The sequence below is a fragment of the Natator depressus genome, chromosome 14, assembly GCF_965152275.1.
Source record: "Natator depressus isolate rNatDep1 chromosome 14, rNatDep2.hap1, whole genome shotgun sequence".
In the NCBI taxonomy this organism is placed as follows: domain Eukaryota; kingdom Metazoa; phylum Chordata; order Testudines; family Cheloniidae; genus Natator; species Natator depressus.
Window position 1 is genome coordinate 8,275,964 of NC_134247.1, and position 14,574 is coordinate 8,290,537.

Below are 14,574 nucleotides of genomic sequence, written 5' to 3' on the forward strand. Positions count from 1 at the left end.
AAATAAGTACTATTATCTGCATTTTGCAGATCAGACAACAAAGAGAGAGAGATTAAGTGAGCTGACCACAGGGAGAGTCAGTGTCTGAGCCAGAATTAGCACCCATCATTTCCAGGTGCTACAGGGATACTGAGGTGATGGGCCATTAAAAATGCAGTGATAGCTAGCCAGATCCTGACTCATCATTCTTTGTACAGAACACACCTGTCTCTGGAATATAGAATCAAAGAATATCAGGGTTGGAAGGGACCTCAGGAGGTCATCTAGTCCAACCCCCTGCTTAAAGCAGGGCCAATCCCCAACTAAATCATCCCCAACTTTCTCAAGCCTGACCTTAAAAACCTCAAAGGAAGGAGATTCCAACACCTCCCTAGGTAACACATTCCAGTGCTTCATCACTCTCCTAGTGAAAAAGTTTTTCCTAATATCCAACCTAAACCTCCCCTACTGCAACTTGAGACCATTACTTCTTGTTCTGTCATCTGCCACCACTGAGAACAGTCTAGCTCCATCCTCTCTGGAACCCCCTTTCCGGTAGTTGAAAGCAGCTATCAAATCCCCCCCTCATTCTTCTCTTCTGCAGACTAAACAATCCCAGTTCCCTCAGCCTCTTCTCAGTCATGTGTTCCAGTCCCCTAATCATTTTTGTTGCCCTCCGCTGGACACTTTCCAATTTTTCCACATCCTTCTTGTAGTGTGGGGCCCAAAACTGGACACAGTACTCCAGATGAGACCTCACCAATGTCGAATAGAGGGGAACGATCACGTCCCTTGATCTGCTGGCAATGCCCCTACTTATACATCCCAAAATGCCATTGGCCTTCTTGGCAACAAGGGCACACTGTTGACTCATATCCAGCTTCTCATCCACAGTAACCCCTAGGTCCTTTTCTGCCGAACTGCTGCCTAGCCATTTGAGCTCTAATCTGTAGCGATGCATGGGATTCTTCTCTCCTAAGTGCAGGACTCTGCACTTGTCCTTGCTGAACCTCATCAGATTTCTTTTGGTCCAATCCTCTAATTTGTCTAGGTGCCTCTGTATCCTATCCCTACCCTCCAGCGTATCTACCACTCCTCCCAGTTTAGTGTCATCTGCAAACTTGCTGAGGGTACAGTCCATGCCATCCTCCAGATCATTAATGAAGATATTGAACAAAACCGGCCCCAGGACCGACCCTTGGGGCACTCCGCTTGATACCGGCTGCCAACTAGACATGGAGCCATTGATCACTACCCATTGAGCCCGACATCTAGCCAGCTTTCTATCCACCTTTTAGTCCATTCATCCAGCCCATACTTCTTTAACTTGCTGGCAAGAATACTGTGGGAGACCGTATCAAAAGCTTTGCTAAAGTCAAGGAATAACATGTCCACTGCTTTCCCCTCATCCACAGAGCCAGTTATCTCATCATAGAAGTCAATTAAATTAGTCAGGCATGACTTGCCCTTGGTGAATCCATGCTGACTGTTCCTGATCACTTTCCTCTCCTCTAAGTGCTTCAGAATTGATTCCTTGAGGACCTGCTCCATGATTTTTCCAGGAACTGAGGTTTTCATAGATATTAAGGTCAGAAGGGACCATTATGATCATCTAGTCCGACCTTCTGCACAACGCAGGCCACAGAATCTCACACCCCCCCCCACTCCTGAGAAAAACCTCTCACCTATGTCTGAGCTATTGAAGTCCTCAAACCATGGTTTAAAGACTTCAAGGAGCAGAGAATCCTCCAGCAAGTGACCCGTGCCCCATGCTACAGAGGAAGGCGAAAAACCTCCAGGGCCTCTTCCAATCTGCCCTGGAGGAAAATTCCTTCCCGACCCCAAATATGGCGATCAGCTAAACCCTGAGCATATGGGCAAGATTCACCAGCCAGATACCCAGGAAAGAATTTTCTGTAGTAACTCAGATCCCACCCCATCTAACATCCCATCACAGGCCATTGGGCCTATTTACCATGAATAGTTAAAGATCAATTAATCACCAAAATCACGTTATCCCATCATACCATCTCCTTCATAAACGTATCGAGTCTAATCTTAAAGCCAGATAGGTCTTTTGCCCCCACTGCTTCCCTTGGAAGGCTATTCCAAAACTTCACTCCTCTGATGGTTAGAAACCTTCATCGAATTTCAAGTCTAAACTTCCCAATGACCAGTTTATATCCATTTGTTCTTGTGTCCACACTGGTACTGAGCTTAAATAATTCCTCTCCCTCTCCTGTATTTATCCCTTTGATATATTTATAGAGAGCAATCATATCTCCCCTCAACCTTCTTTTAGTTAGACTAAACAAGCCAAGCTCCTTGGTGAGGTGAGGCTGACTGGCCCGTAGTTCCCCAGATCCTCCTCCTTCCCTTTTTTAAAGATGGACACTACATTAGCCTTTTTCCAGTCATCCGGGACCTCCCCCAATCGCCATGAGTTTTCAAAGATAATGGCCAATGGCTCTGCAATCACACCTGCCATCCTTTAGCACTCTCGGATGCAGCACATCCAGCCCCATGGACTTGTGCTTGTCCAGCTTTTCTAAATAGACCAGGAAATTGTCCCCTACACTTTCCAAAAACTTCTTGGATTGTCTGTGCACCAGTGTATTGCTGTTCCAGCAGATATCAGGGTGATTGAAGTCTCCCATGAGAACCAGGGCCTGCAATCTAGTAACTTCCATTGCTGGAAGAAAGCCTGTCCACCTCATCCCCCTGGTCTGGTGGTCTAGAGCAGACTCCCACCACGACATCACCCTTGTTGTTCACACTTCTAAACTTAATCCAGAGACTCTCAGGTTTTTCTGCAGTTTCATACCGGACACTCTTAACTGTCAAATTAAATCTGCAGCTTGTGGATGCATTTTTAACTCTCTTCATTGTTCCTGAATCACATGTGGATTATTAGTTACTAGATAAACCCAATTCCCATTGGCAAAACTATAGTTATCTAATGTATGGGATGGTGTACTTTTTCAGCTCACGGCACTCAGATTCCATCTCCTGTCTAATCTCAGCTACTGCTGAGATGTGGAAGATGGAGCTACACCATATGATGAAAGGAAACATCTAGCTTAAACTCTTGTTCTGGTACTTTTACCTTTGCAGATCTACATATCTCCATCCCCTCCCCCCGCCACCCCACATATATGGGATCAGTGCAGTAATTTTTTTGAATGACTTCTCTAACCCTGATACAGCAAAACACTTAAATAAATGCTTAGCTTTACACATATGAGTAATCCCATTGACTTCAGTGGGATTACTCATATGCATAAGGGCTTTTCAGGATCATAGAAGGTTAAGGTTGAAAGGGACCTCAGGAGGTCATCTAGTCCAACCCCCTGCTTGAAGCAGGACCAATCCCCAATTTTTGCCCCAGATCCCTAAATGGCCCCCTCAAGGACTGAACTCACAACCCTGGGTTTAGCAGGCCAATGCTCAAACCACTGAGCTATCCCTCCCCCCATAATAATCATAGAATACCATGGTTGGAAGAGGGACCTCAGGAGGTCATCCACTCCAACCCCCTGCTCAAAGCAGGATCATTCCCCCATTTTTGCCCCAGATCCTAAATGGCCCCCTCAGGGATTTGAACTCACAACCCTGGGTTTAGCAGGCCAATGCTCAAACCACGGAGCTATCCCTCCCCCAAGATCAGGGTTGGCATGCACAGCAGCTTTCAGGATCAAACCCACATAGTGATTAGTAGGTCCCTACTAAGGCCAGCCCATCTGTTTCTGTGGCTCTCTGAAATTTATCCTCTTTTTTGAAAGAAAGAAAGAAAGAGAGAAAGAAAGAAAGAAAGAAAGTCTGGTTAGCTTTGTTTTAACTACAGCATGCCATTCTAGCACAAGCTCAAAGACTGGTGCACGACAGAAAACAATCTTGCAGTTTTTACACAGCCAGAACTTTCCTGGGCCAGGTCCTCAGTTGGAGTAAATCAGCAGAAGTCCATTAATTTTAATGGCAAAACATCAGTATACACCCACTGAGGATGTGGGCTTTTTGACTTCAAAAGGAGCTTTAAGCCTAAATTAGGACCCCAGAATCAGGCTTAGTACAGGATCCGTATCAGAAACCATACTTGAAGAACAGAAGTTACAAGTGGAAAATTTGTATTTATGTTGGTTCAGCTGCACCCACAGTTGTGGGTGAATGGGGGTGAGACTGTCGCTGAGAGTTTCTATCAATAGGAATCGGAACACACCAGCTTTGGTGCCCTAGTTCAGGTAAATGTGTAAGTGTGTGCATTAAGTATGTGACTAATCCCTTCCTGTTCAGCAAAGCATTTAGGCACATAATCAAAAGTTAAAAAAGAAAAACCAAGGGGAAAAAATGTAACCACATATTTCCGTACTCTACCCCCAAAACCACCATGTCAAAAAAGACTGTTTGCACAAATAAGCAAATTATTAATGTACATGGTTATCATTTAGGTTTTCACTTTTGGTACCAGTTTTTATGATACCATGTGGGTATGTTTTTAAAGGGACTCTGTCAGGCAGGTTAGGCCCAAAATCTAGGATATTAGTAGGAAAGTTTTATTTAAAAAAAATTAAATAACCCTGGAGGAGAATTTAAATATTCCCCTGCACTATTTGCAATCCAAGTATTGCAGAATTGTACTAAAGCATGAGAATCAGAAAGTGAAATTGACTGGATAGTGACTGGTTCACTGACCAAACTGAGTGAAATGCACAAGTAAACAATCATACAATATGGTAAAAAGTACATTTAAATTTTTAAAGTTCTTTCACTATTACTAGTAACATAAAGAAGGAAAAGTTTTTCAAAAATATAAATTTTAAACTGACAGTGTCCCTTCAATGTACGTGTTAATTTTAAAGCTAAAATCTTTGGGCTAAATCCTAAAATGGTATAAATTAGTTCAAAAGAGACAAATGAGTTTGGTGGAGCTACACCAATTTATACCAGCTGAGGATTTGGCCCACTGTTTATAAGACTCAACAACTAAAAAAGAAAATAGCAGATTTTACCGACTCTAGTATTAATGTGTGTTATCACTGATTTTACTGAAATGTATTTAGCTTTATCATGAATTAAAACTAATTTCTTCACTGTATTGTTAACTCAAAACTTTACTAATAAAGAGCATATCCTTTGCTTGGCAAAAATGCTTTTTAGCATGCTATTTACATTGTTTATTAATTTCTTTTTCATTTCTGGTAATAGGAAAAAGAGTAAGTTAAATGAATGGGTCATTTAATGTTATTCCATATGTTTCATTTTGATCAGTGCTAAGCAGTCCTTCATTCTCACTGAGAAAGGATCCACTAGTAATAAAGTATTGTACTCTATCGCTGATAATAACAGCATAAGTGATGCATCTCCTTAAAAGCATGCTCTTGTTAAATGAAGCAAGAGTCTCATACAGTATAACAAATGGCAAGTCATAAATCCAAATGACACACAAAACACTTGAGAAAAATTTGAGCAGCAAGAGCCCAAACCCAATTTCTACTCAAGTTAATTACTGACCAGGTGGTAAATTGCTACATTCTCTGTAACTCCTGTCTAAACTTCAGTGATCATCTCTTTATTGGAAATGGTACATATGGAAATATGAAAGTATAGTGCTCTAATAAAGTAGAATTTAAATCATACAAGTTGGGCAGAAAACGTTTAACAGACTTTCCATGTATTGCAATTCCATCCCATACCATTTTATTTCATAGCTGTATACTAACAATGTCAGACATACCCACACAATTATATCTTTTCCTGATGTTCAGGACTGGCCTGAATCGTCAGACTTATATAATCTTTCCAAGGGTCTGAGGCTACAAAATTATTACTGGTATTGACTGCTAAACCGTTCAGCATGGGGATTGTATGTTAGCTTCTGAAACTGCAGCTGTATGCTTCAGCAATGAAGGCTTCTTTTTATTTTGAAACATACCATGCAATATTAAAGATAATGCTATAGAATTATCTTAGAAAGTTCCTAGAAAGGTAAGTAAATCCTTATATTTCTTAATACCTGTCGGTTAGTGTGGAGGATCCTCTAAAGTCATTTTAGAAGATCTTTCCTGTAGAAAAGCCTGCACTCCAACACTTTTTGCCTAGCTCACTTCACATAGATACTCCTAAACATTTTCCACTCCTCCCTGTTCTATGACTCCCTTTGATGTAACCTTCCTACATCTTCCTTGGCTGGTTTAACTACCTTTATGAGTCACCTTTCATAAAGGAAGTTGGCTCCCTGCTTTTTTTTTTAAACCTTCTTTGGCTTCTGCTGAAAGACGATCTATCCCTCGCACCTTCCTTTTTATTAAAGTTTGCAGTGAATTAATGGAAAATGCCAACATTTTGAACTTTTTGCAGATATGACTATGGATGATGTTCGAGAATTCGAGAAAAATATGCATGAAAAAACCAACATTAAAGTTTGCAATCAACATTCATCTACTGTGGATGAAATAGAGAGCCATGCAAAATCAAGTGTATGTAGTTTTTTAAAACATATTGCCCACCCTCGCCTAACTCACAAATCAAAGAAGAATGGCCCTTTTTAAGCATGATCCTGCTGCTCCTGAAGTTAACGGGAGGTTTGACATTCAGTGGAATCAGAATCACTCCCGGTAAAGTGTAATCCTGGATTTTTTGCACCCCAAACTCCCACTGAGCTAGTAGAGGATAGGGTCAGGTTCATAACTCCCCGTCTTCCAGGAGAACAAAATCCTCAAACTTCTGTTGGGTGCACAAAGAGGAATTTTAGTAGAAGCAAGATCAAGCAATGTCAGGTTTGGCATCCAGTTATTCTGATTGTTTCAAAGCCATGTCAGTGTTCAAGGGTCATTTGTCAAACAGCCAGGAACCTGGGGAGTGGAAAAGTTCTGTGGGGCTGCTGAAATTGTACCACTGAGAAAAAGGCTAACTGGGTTTTTCACTTGTCTTCAAGATCATTTGCAGTGTTGCCCTTGATAAGCTACAAACTAGGAGCCTGAAAGGAGATACAGTGACATTTCAGTTTTAAAATGTTGGTATTTCTGGCATCTCTAGTCAGGCCAAAATCCCATGGGAGTGAATGACGGCTTTGCCCAAATAACGATGTCGGGGCTAGTCCTTAAGGGCTATATCCTGAAGTCTTAACTCAGTCATTATTCAATCAAAGCTTCCAATGACTTCAGAAGGACTTTCTCTCAGTAAACAGTGAGGGCCTGATTCTTACACCAAATTTGCACAGGTGCAACTCTAGATTTAAGCTGGTGAATTCCCATTGACTTTTTCAGAGTTATTCCTGATGCCTACACCAGTAAGCGAGATTAGAATCAGGCTCAGACTAAAGATCTCAGGATTTGGCCCTATGGGCTTTTGGTAAAAAGCCTGTGGTCCTTATTCAGCCCTTACTTAGGCAAAACTGCCACTATCATCAGGGCAGGATTTGGTCTTTATTAATAAAAAGAAAATGACAGAATGGAGTCATGTATTTCTGAGTCCTTTGCAGTTCTGGGTCAGGATTAGTTTTACTTGAGTGCATATCAGCATGGGGTAGGGCAACCAGATGTCCTGATTTTATAGGGACAGTACCAATATTCAGGGCTTTGTCTTATATAGGTGCCTATTACCCCCACTCCCGTCCCAATTTTTCACACTTGCTATCTGGTCACCCTAGCATGGGCATGAATTTGAGGCAAGCATAGACTAAAAACCAAATATTAAGTTCAGGCAGGGTGAGTGCTCCCTTTCGGCTTCTGAAATTGCCAATATTGGGAGGGGCACATGGTAGGACTTTCATTGGTCTGCCTTCCACTCTGATGGCATGTTATTGAGGAATCTTCCTCTCTATATCTCTCCCCACACAGAAGCCGTGTTTTATTTTATTTTTCATTATTAAAGGCCTGATCCAAAGCGCACTGAAGTCAATGAAAGGACGCCTATTAACTTCAGTGGGCTTTGGATCAGGCCCTAAGTGCAGAAACACTACTTGCAATGTACCATAAGTTAAGCAAAATGTAAATCAGCAAAACAGGGCCAAATTCATCCCTGGTGTAAATGGGTGGGCTCCCTTGAGCTCATCAGCTTACCTCACCCACTTACCTCAGGGGTGAATATGGCTAAAATATCCTCCACTCCCAGTAATAGGAGCTGCCTGTAGACTGAAAAAGCCCCTGGACCAGTAAAGTCGGTTCAGAGGGGAGCAGGCAAATTCGCACTGAATGGGGACTTTGATTATTTTATAGGATTCTACAATACAGCGTAAAGCCTGTTTCACACAACAGCGTCATGAAACATTCTACAGTCAAGGCTACATACACACAACTATGTTACATTAAAATAAGGGGGTCACAGTGTATAGCTCGTATGTGGCTTTTTTCATTTTAACCAGATGGCATCCAACCATAAGGAGAAAATGGAGTAGCGTAGCTTATATCCCCTCCACTGCAGAAATACAATAAATTTTATTACAACATCCCTGGGTGATATAACTATGGGTATAACAGAGAGTGTATTTAGCCCCATAGCTCCATCCTCACATGGCTATGAGGACAGTTTTCCTCTCTCCTCCTCCAGTGTGGGTTTTGAGTATCACATGGCATGGCGTTAATGTGCTGTTGAGTGAATGTCTACATAGCAGCTGGGAGGTACAGTTCCCAGCTTGGGTAGCTGTACATGTGCTAGCTCTGCTTGAGCTAGAACGCTAAAAAAAAGCGTGGCCACAATGGCATGGGCAGTGGCTTTGGCCAGCTGCCTGAACACAAACCCTGTGGGGTCAGGTGGGATCGTATTATGCAGCTAGCCCAAGCCACCACCCGCGCTGCCACAGCCACACTGCTGTTTTTAGCGCAAGAGCTCAGGCAAAGCTAGCGCGGTGAGCTAAGAATTACACCGCGCAGCTGCTGTGTGGACATACCCTTCGCGTGAAGTAGCATAGGAGGCCAGTAGCAGTAATATAGACATAAATCTTAGCAATGCAAAAAAACCCCTCTCCTGAGCTTTCTTTAAATATGCATCCCATGGATCTATCATCACTTATAATATAACCTCCTGCAGAATGTTTATAAGGAAGTTTTACAGTACTTGAAAAATATTTCTTACTGACTACATATGTTATAGTGCTGGGGACTGGAGCTGTGCAAAACTCCACCATTTCGGTTTACGGGAGCTTTGTGTGAGCCTGTTTTCTGTGCTGGTTCTGGTGGGTTTACATCCACTGAGTTTCTTGCTGAGATTCCTTCAAATGAACTCAAAAAAACTCAAAGTGAAACTCATCTGAAACAGCTGACTTTTGCTTTGAGTTGTAGCAATAAACCCCTGTATGACACTCCAAATGCAATGCAAGGTTTGAAAAAAGATTTGCTTAACTTTTGCTGAACCTGTCCTGAATTCTGAGTTTGTACAGAAAAATTAGATGGGTTACACCTGGCTTAGGAGTTTATTAGAAAATGTTTGTATTGCTGTGTTTGGAACACGTTATTCTGGGCTTACTCTGCCCTCTTGTGGATTTGTACAGTAGTGTCTATGTGACCGATACATTTGCTCACCTCCACATGGGAAGGCTTTCTCTAGTAACAGGGAAGCATTCTTTGGGCCTGATTCTCCATTGCGTTGCACCTTGTGCAATCATTTACACTTGTGCAAAGGAGGTGTGTAATGCTACCAATTCTGATCTCATAATTCCACAGGTGTAAACAACTTCACAGAATTCAAAGCAGTGGAGAATGAGGCCTTTTGTGTGGGGAAGACCTTCCCCACAAGCCCACATTTTCAAAAGTGGCCCTTCATTCTGGGTGCTTTCATTTTTGGATACCCAATTTGAGACACCTAGCTCCTGTTGACAGACATGAAGCACTCTCTTCTGCCTGGGAACTCAATATGCTCTGCGTGCTCAGCACCTCTAAAAATCAGGCCTAATGGTGTGTCAAACCAGGCACCTAAAATCAGTGACCTCTTATGAAAACTTTGGCCAGAGCTCCTATTAACTCTAGTAGAATTCCAATACATGAATCCCCACCCTGGGGTGAGAATACACCCTTTGGTTTAGATTTTGATGGCAATCACTGCAATGGAGCTATTGAAATCATCTTTGAAATGGTTCTAACTTTCCATTTGTCTTTCTTTTCTTCTCATTAAAGACATGACGATGGATGAAGTCCGAGAATTTGAACGTGCAACTCAGGAAGCCACCAACGAGAAAATTGGGATTTTCCCACCTGCAATATCTATCTCTAATATTTCCCTGCCTTCGTCAACCCGTAGTGCTCCTTCTAGTGCTCCATCCACTCCTTTATCCTCAGAAGCTCCTGAATTCCTATCAGTTCCCAAAGACCGACCTCGGAAAAAATCTGCTCCAGAAACCCTCACGCTTCCAGACCCAGAGAAAAAAGCACTTTAAATTTAACCTAGCATGTTTCCTTCTGACAAGCCATGTCTGCCAGAACAAGAGTAACTTAACATTTACAAAGCTCAGTGTGGTTGGTTGTTTGGATTTTTTTTAACGATTTTACCGATCTAGAAAGATGATTTCTTTACTCAGACTTGTTCCTTAAAACCCTTAAATAAGTGCATGTGAGAGAACATAGTTCATACTCTGATTCCCAAAGTAAAGCTCAAAGCCATATGGCACATGCTATTAATGTGAAATTAAATAGTCTGAGAATAGCCTGCAATTGTGATTGGAAATGCTGAAGGTATTTAATAAAGCTGGTAAGGATTTCTGAAGGGAACTAGTGTCAATTTAGGTGCAGGGTTACGTTAACAAGGTAAAAATCCAATTTTCTCCTATTATATCGGAATTTCTAAAAATTTTCTACTCAGGCTTATCATGTCTAATCATAAACCTTTGAACTGCTACTTATTGATACTTGAACACCAACAGCAATTATTCAAATTCAGGTGTTGCTTAATATGACTCAGGATTTGGGGCCTAGCTAACACAAACTTTAAACTTTTTAAAACTAAATAACCAATGCACCAAGGCTCCATTTGTAATTAATAATACTGACTTTAAGGCCACTGAACTATTTATACCTTGCACAGAATTTATAAAAGATTCCACCCATTTCTTGTTTATATTGTATTTTACTAGTTCTCCCCAGTCCTCTTGTGATCTCTCAAGTATGTGCTGGTGTTTGTAACCCCTGCTCCAGGTATAAAAAAGACGGAAACACAAGCAGCTAAATAGTTTAAAGAGTCCAAATAATGCAAGGGTCTTCTCCCAATGAAGCTGTCATCATAGCATTCCTGTCATTCATTCAAGTCCTCTGAACTCCTGGCTAATTACAATGAAACCAGCTTTCAGGGTCTGATACAAATCCCATTGAAGCCAGTGGGAAGACTCCCATTGCCTTCAGTGGGCTTTGGCTCAGGCCCTAAATAACCACTCGAGGGATTGTAAAAAAATCTGGAGCTCAATGAGGGAGGTCTTCTACTAAAGGTGGGGAAGAATGGTACTTAGTACATTTGGGGATACTTTAGGACAGTCTCTTAAGACAGGTGGGTGCCTAATAAGGGTAGCCTCCTGTACAGATTTCACTGTACTAATTAGTGCTGAATGTATATTATGCTATGGTGTTTTACCAGATGCAGAATAGTTGTTGTTTGAGCATGGATAGTGAATAAATAGGCCATGATGCTTTGGAACAGCACCCGGGAGTAAAGATTCTGAAAAGAAACATTTTTTATATGTCCACCATTGGAAAGTTCTTTAAAGATCTTCAGCTACAACCTTTGCTCTGCCCTGATGTGTTACATATTCAGATTCAATTTCAGATCCCAGTCTAGGTTTCTTGCTTCATGGGCTAACGGGATAATAATGTTGTAGAGGCAGCATATTCAGACCTCAAACAAAAAGAAGTCATTCAACAGTGGCCACTTTAGCCAATTAAGGAGCAGATTTGATGAGTTCCATCCTGTCCTCACTGGACAGAGGAATTGTGATTGTGATAGGAGACCTCATAGGTGATGAGGGGGGAAATATGGGGATCTTCTGGACTTCCTGAGGGAGAAAGAGGACTTCCCCTTACTTTATCCCTGTCCTTTCATGCTAATGCGGTCTCCAGTAGCAGGAAACAGATCTCAGACTTTGCCACTGATCTCTAAAAGGGGAGAGGAATGAAAGACATGACTTACCAAAAATAAAGGGGTCATCTGACAACTCAGTAACATGTAATGTAACATGTGGGAAAGGGGAGCAACATCCCTGGCCTGTTAGTGAAATCACCCTTCAGTCCCAGGAATAAAAATCAGAAAAGGGATTTTCTCCCCAAGCCAGGAGTAAAAAATATAGGGAAATAAGGAGCCACTTCCTTTCTAAAATTCAGCCTTACGGAGAAACCTTTCCTGTTGACGTCCAGTCACAGGGCTCGTTGTTGACTTTCATATAATGGCTTTAGTCCTCTGCAATGCTACCATTGTGTTTAGTCCCCTGTGATGCTATTTAACTAATGTCAGCATCTACCACCCTTGTTGTTGTAGTAGACTTTAAATAAGTCGTTGTGAATGCCCAGTGAAAGGTGGATATTATCTGAATCACATATTCATATTGAGATGGTATCTTGTACTGTCAGTTATAACAAGCATGGTGAAGCAGAGAGACTGACCTCACGGAGTTAAAGTATCACTGAATGATGAAGAATCAGTTTGTGGATAGAATTCCCCGGTGGCGGGATATGTTTGTACCATCTTCCCAGCACGGTAGCATGATTTTTGCTTGTGGAAAAGTTTAACTGACTTAAACCTTTTGACCTTTCGAATAGCTCCATGTCCAGTAGTAGATGCTAAGGTGAATGTCTGATTTTTATGGGCTAGTTTTAGTAACGGGAGAGGGAGGGGAAGAATTCCACTGTCAGATGACATTGAAAATGTGTGTGTATTTGAAAGTTAAAAGCCCATGGCTAAATAAAATCCAGTAGCTCTTTGTAGGTTAGCCTACGGTATGACTTCATCCATTATCTCATATATTGTCCATGTTCTGCTTTCCTTTCCTCTCAAGGCCAGCAATTCCATGTGCTTAGTAAATTAACTGGTGATTGATATTTGTGATTTTTTTTTTAGCCAGTGAAATGCCAGAGGTATCAAATGCTAAAGTACCCTACATCAACTTATGACTTTAATTAACAGATGTGTGTACTAATTAAGTATTCATAATTTCTGCATGTATACAAATAAATGTTGATATTCTTTTATTTGCTTCTGAATGTTTAACACAGATCATTAGGACAAAGCATACATAGCTTTACTCATTTGTTTATTTTTTTTAAGTATCAAACTTCCTATCCTGTGTGATAAGATTATTATCGTATGTAGGTATGGGGATCAGGCATGTATGAACATTATTAACATATCTTAAGAGGATTCAAATTAATTTGCTGTATGGTGGATATTTAGGAAAGAGAAAAGAATTGACTGAGCATGCAGTGGAAAAATAATGAATCCTTAATGCTATGCCTCTGCATGCAGTTCTATAACTCTGAGCTCCATTCACGAGTACTGTATTACAGAAGTATAACGTTTACTGAATAGACAACTAAAATTTTTCTAATTCACTGCTAGCCAACATGGGGATCAGTACAATCCATATCTGCCTTCAATGTGGGTGCTAATGGTGGCAAATAAAAAGATCCATAGAATGTCACTGCTTTGGATAAGAAAGAACTATAGGTTACATCATGCTTTCCACAGGTTATACAAGCATCCTATGCTGTGTTTTGCTCTGTTTTACCCCAGTGTTTCTACCAATTAATATGCTCTCAAAAATAATTTTTCAATATCATTTCATTTTCTTTTTGTCGTGGCAGGACAATCTGGCAGGACATCTGTTTTCTACAATGTTCCTTACACACATACAGAAAAAGAAAATAAAAAAAAAAAAGCAATCTAGAATATTTTTCTGACAACATGTTTTGAGAAAATGTTTTGTTTATTTTCATTGCTGACTTGTGAATGGATTTTGTAAAAATACCTGCTGTATAATTTTCAGACATGTTTGTGGGAGGGGAAGGAAGTAGAGTATTTTGCACACGTTGATTTCTTTTGTGAAAAAAAATTGTACGAGGCACATCTTTAAAGTATGATGCAGCACAGCAAAACTGAAGTTACTTAATAATTTGGTGGCCTCCTTATTCCCTGCTGCCATGACTGGAGAATTAAATAATACAACCATAGTGAGGCTCCACAAAAAAATTATCACCAAGAAGAGCACAATGAAGCTGATAAAGCAATTGGCTTATGATTTTTTTTTAAATCCTTCTCCCCACCCTGCTCCTACTTTTATATGTATTTCCTCCAGAATAATCAGACCTTGCAGAATGATGCTGGCAATTGAGGGCCCAATCCTGCAGTCCTCACACAGGTAAAACACTAACTGAATTAAAAAGAGAGATTTCTCTGAATAAGAATTTGCAAGGGCCCGGTCCAGCCACTCTTATTTGTGTGAATAGTCTTTAGTAATAAACGTCAATGGGATTATTCACTACAGTAATGATTGGTCACATAGGTAAGAGTTACAAAATAATCCAACAGAAAGGCATAGTTTGATCTTATTCTGTTGCTTTTTGATCATACCGAGATTTTGGGAGATGATTTTGCTCCATTGAGGGCACAATTCATGTTCATGAGTAGTAG

The 14,574-nt window shown here is 40.9% G+C and overlaps 1 protein-coding gene across 1 annotated transcript in view; it reads left to right on the forward strand.

The window, feature by feature from the left end:
* Positions 1-10,224, forward strand: part of PITPNC1 (phosphatidylinositol transfer protein cytoplasmic 1) — a 195,955-nt gene extending 185,731 nt beyond the window's left edge. Inside the window, exons 10-11 of the mRNA XM_074971198.1 lie at positions 6,334-6,452; positions 10,086-10,224. Coding sequence (XP_074827299.1) covers positions 6,334-6,452; positions 10,086-10,091 — 125 coding nt within the window. The 3' untranslated portion in view covers positions 10,092-10,224. The remainder of the gene's footprint in view (positions 1-6,333; positions 6,453-10,085) is intronic.
* The last annotated feature ends 4,350 nt before the right edge of the window (positions 10,225-14,574 follow it).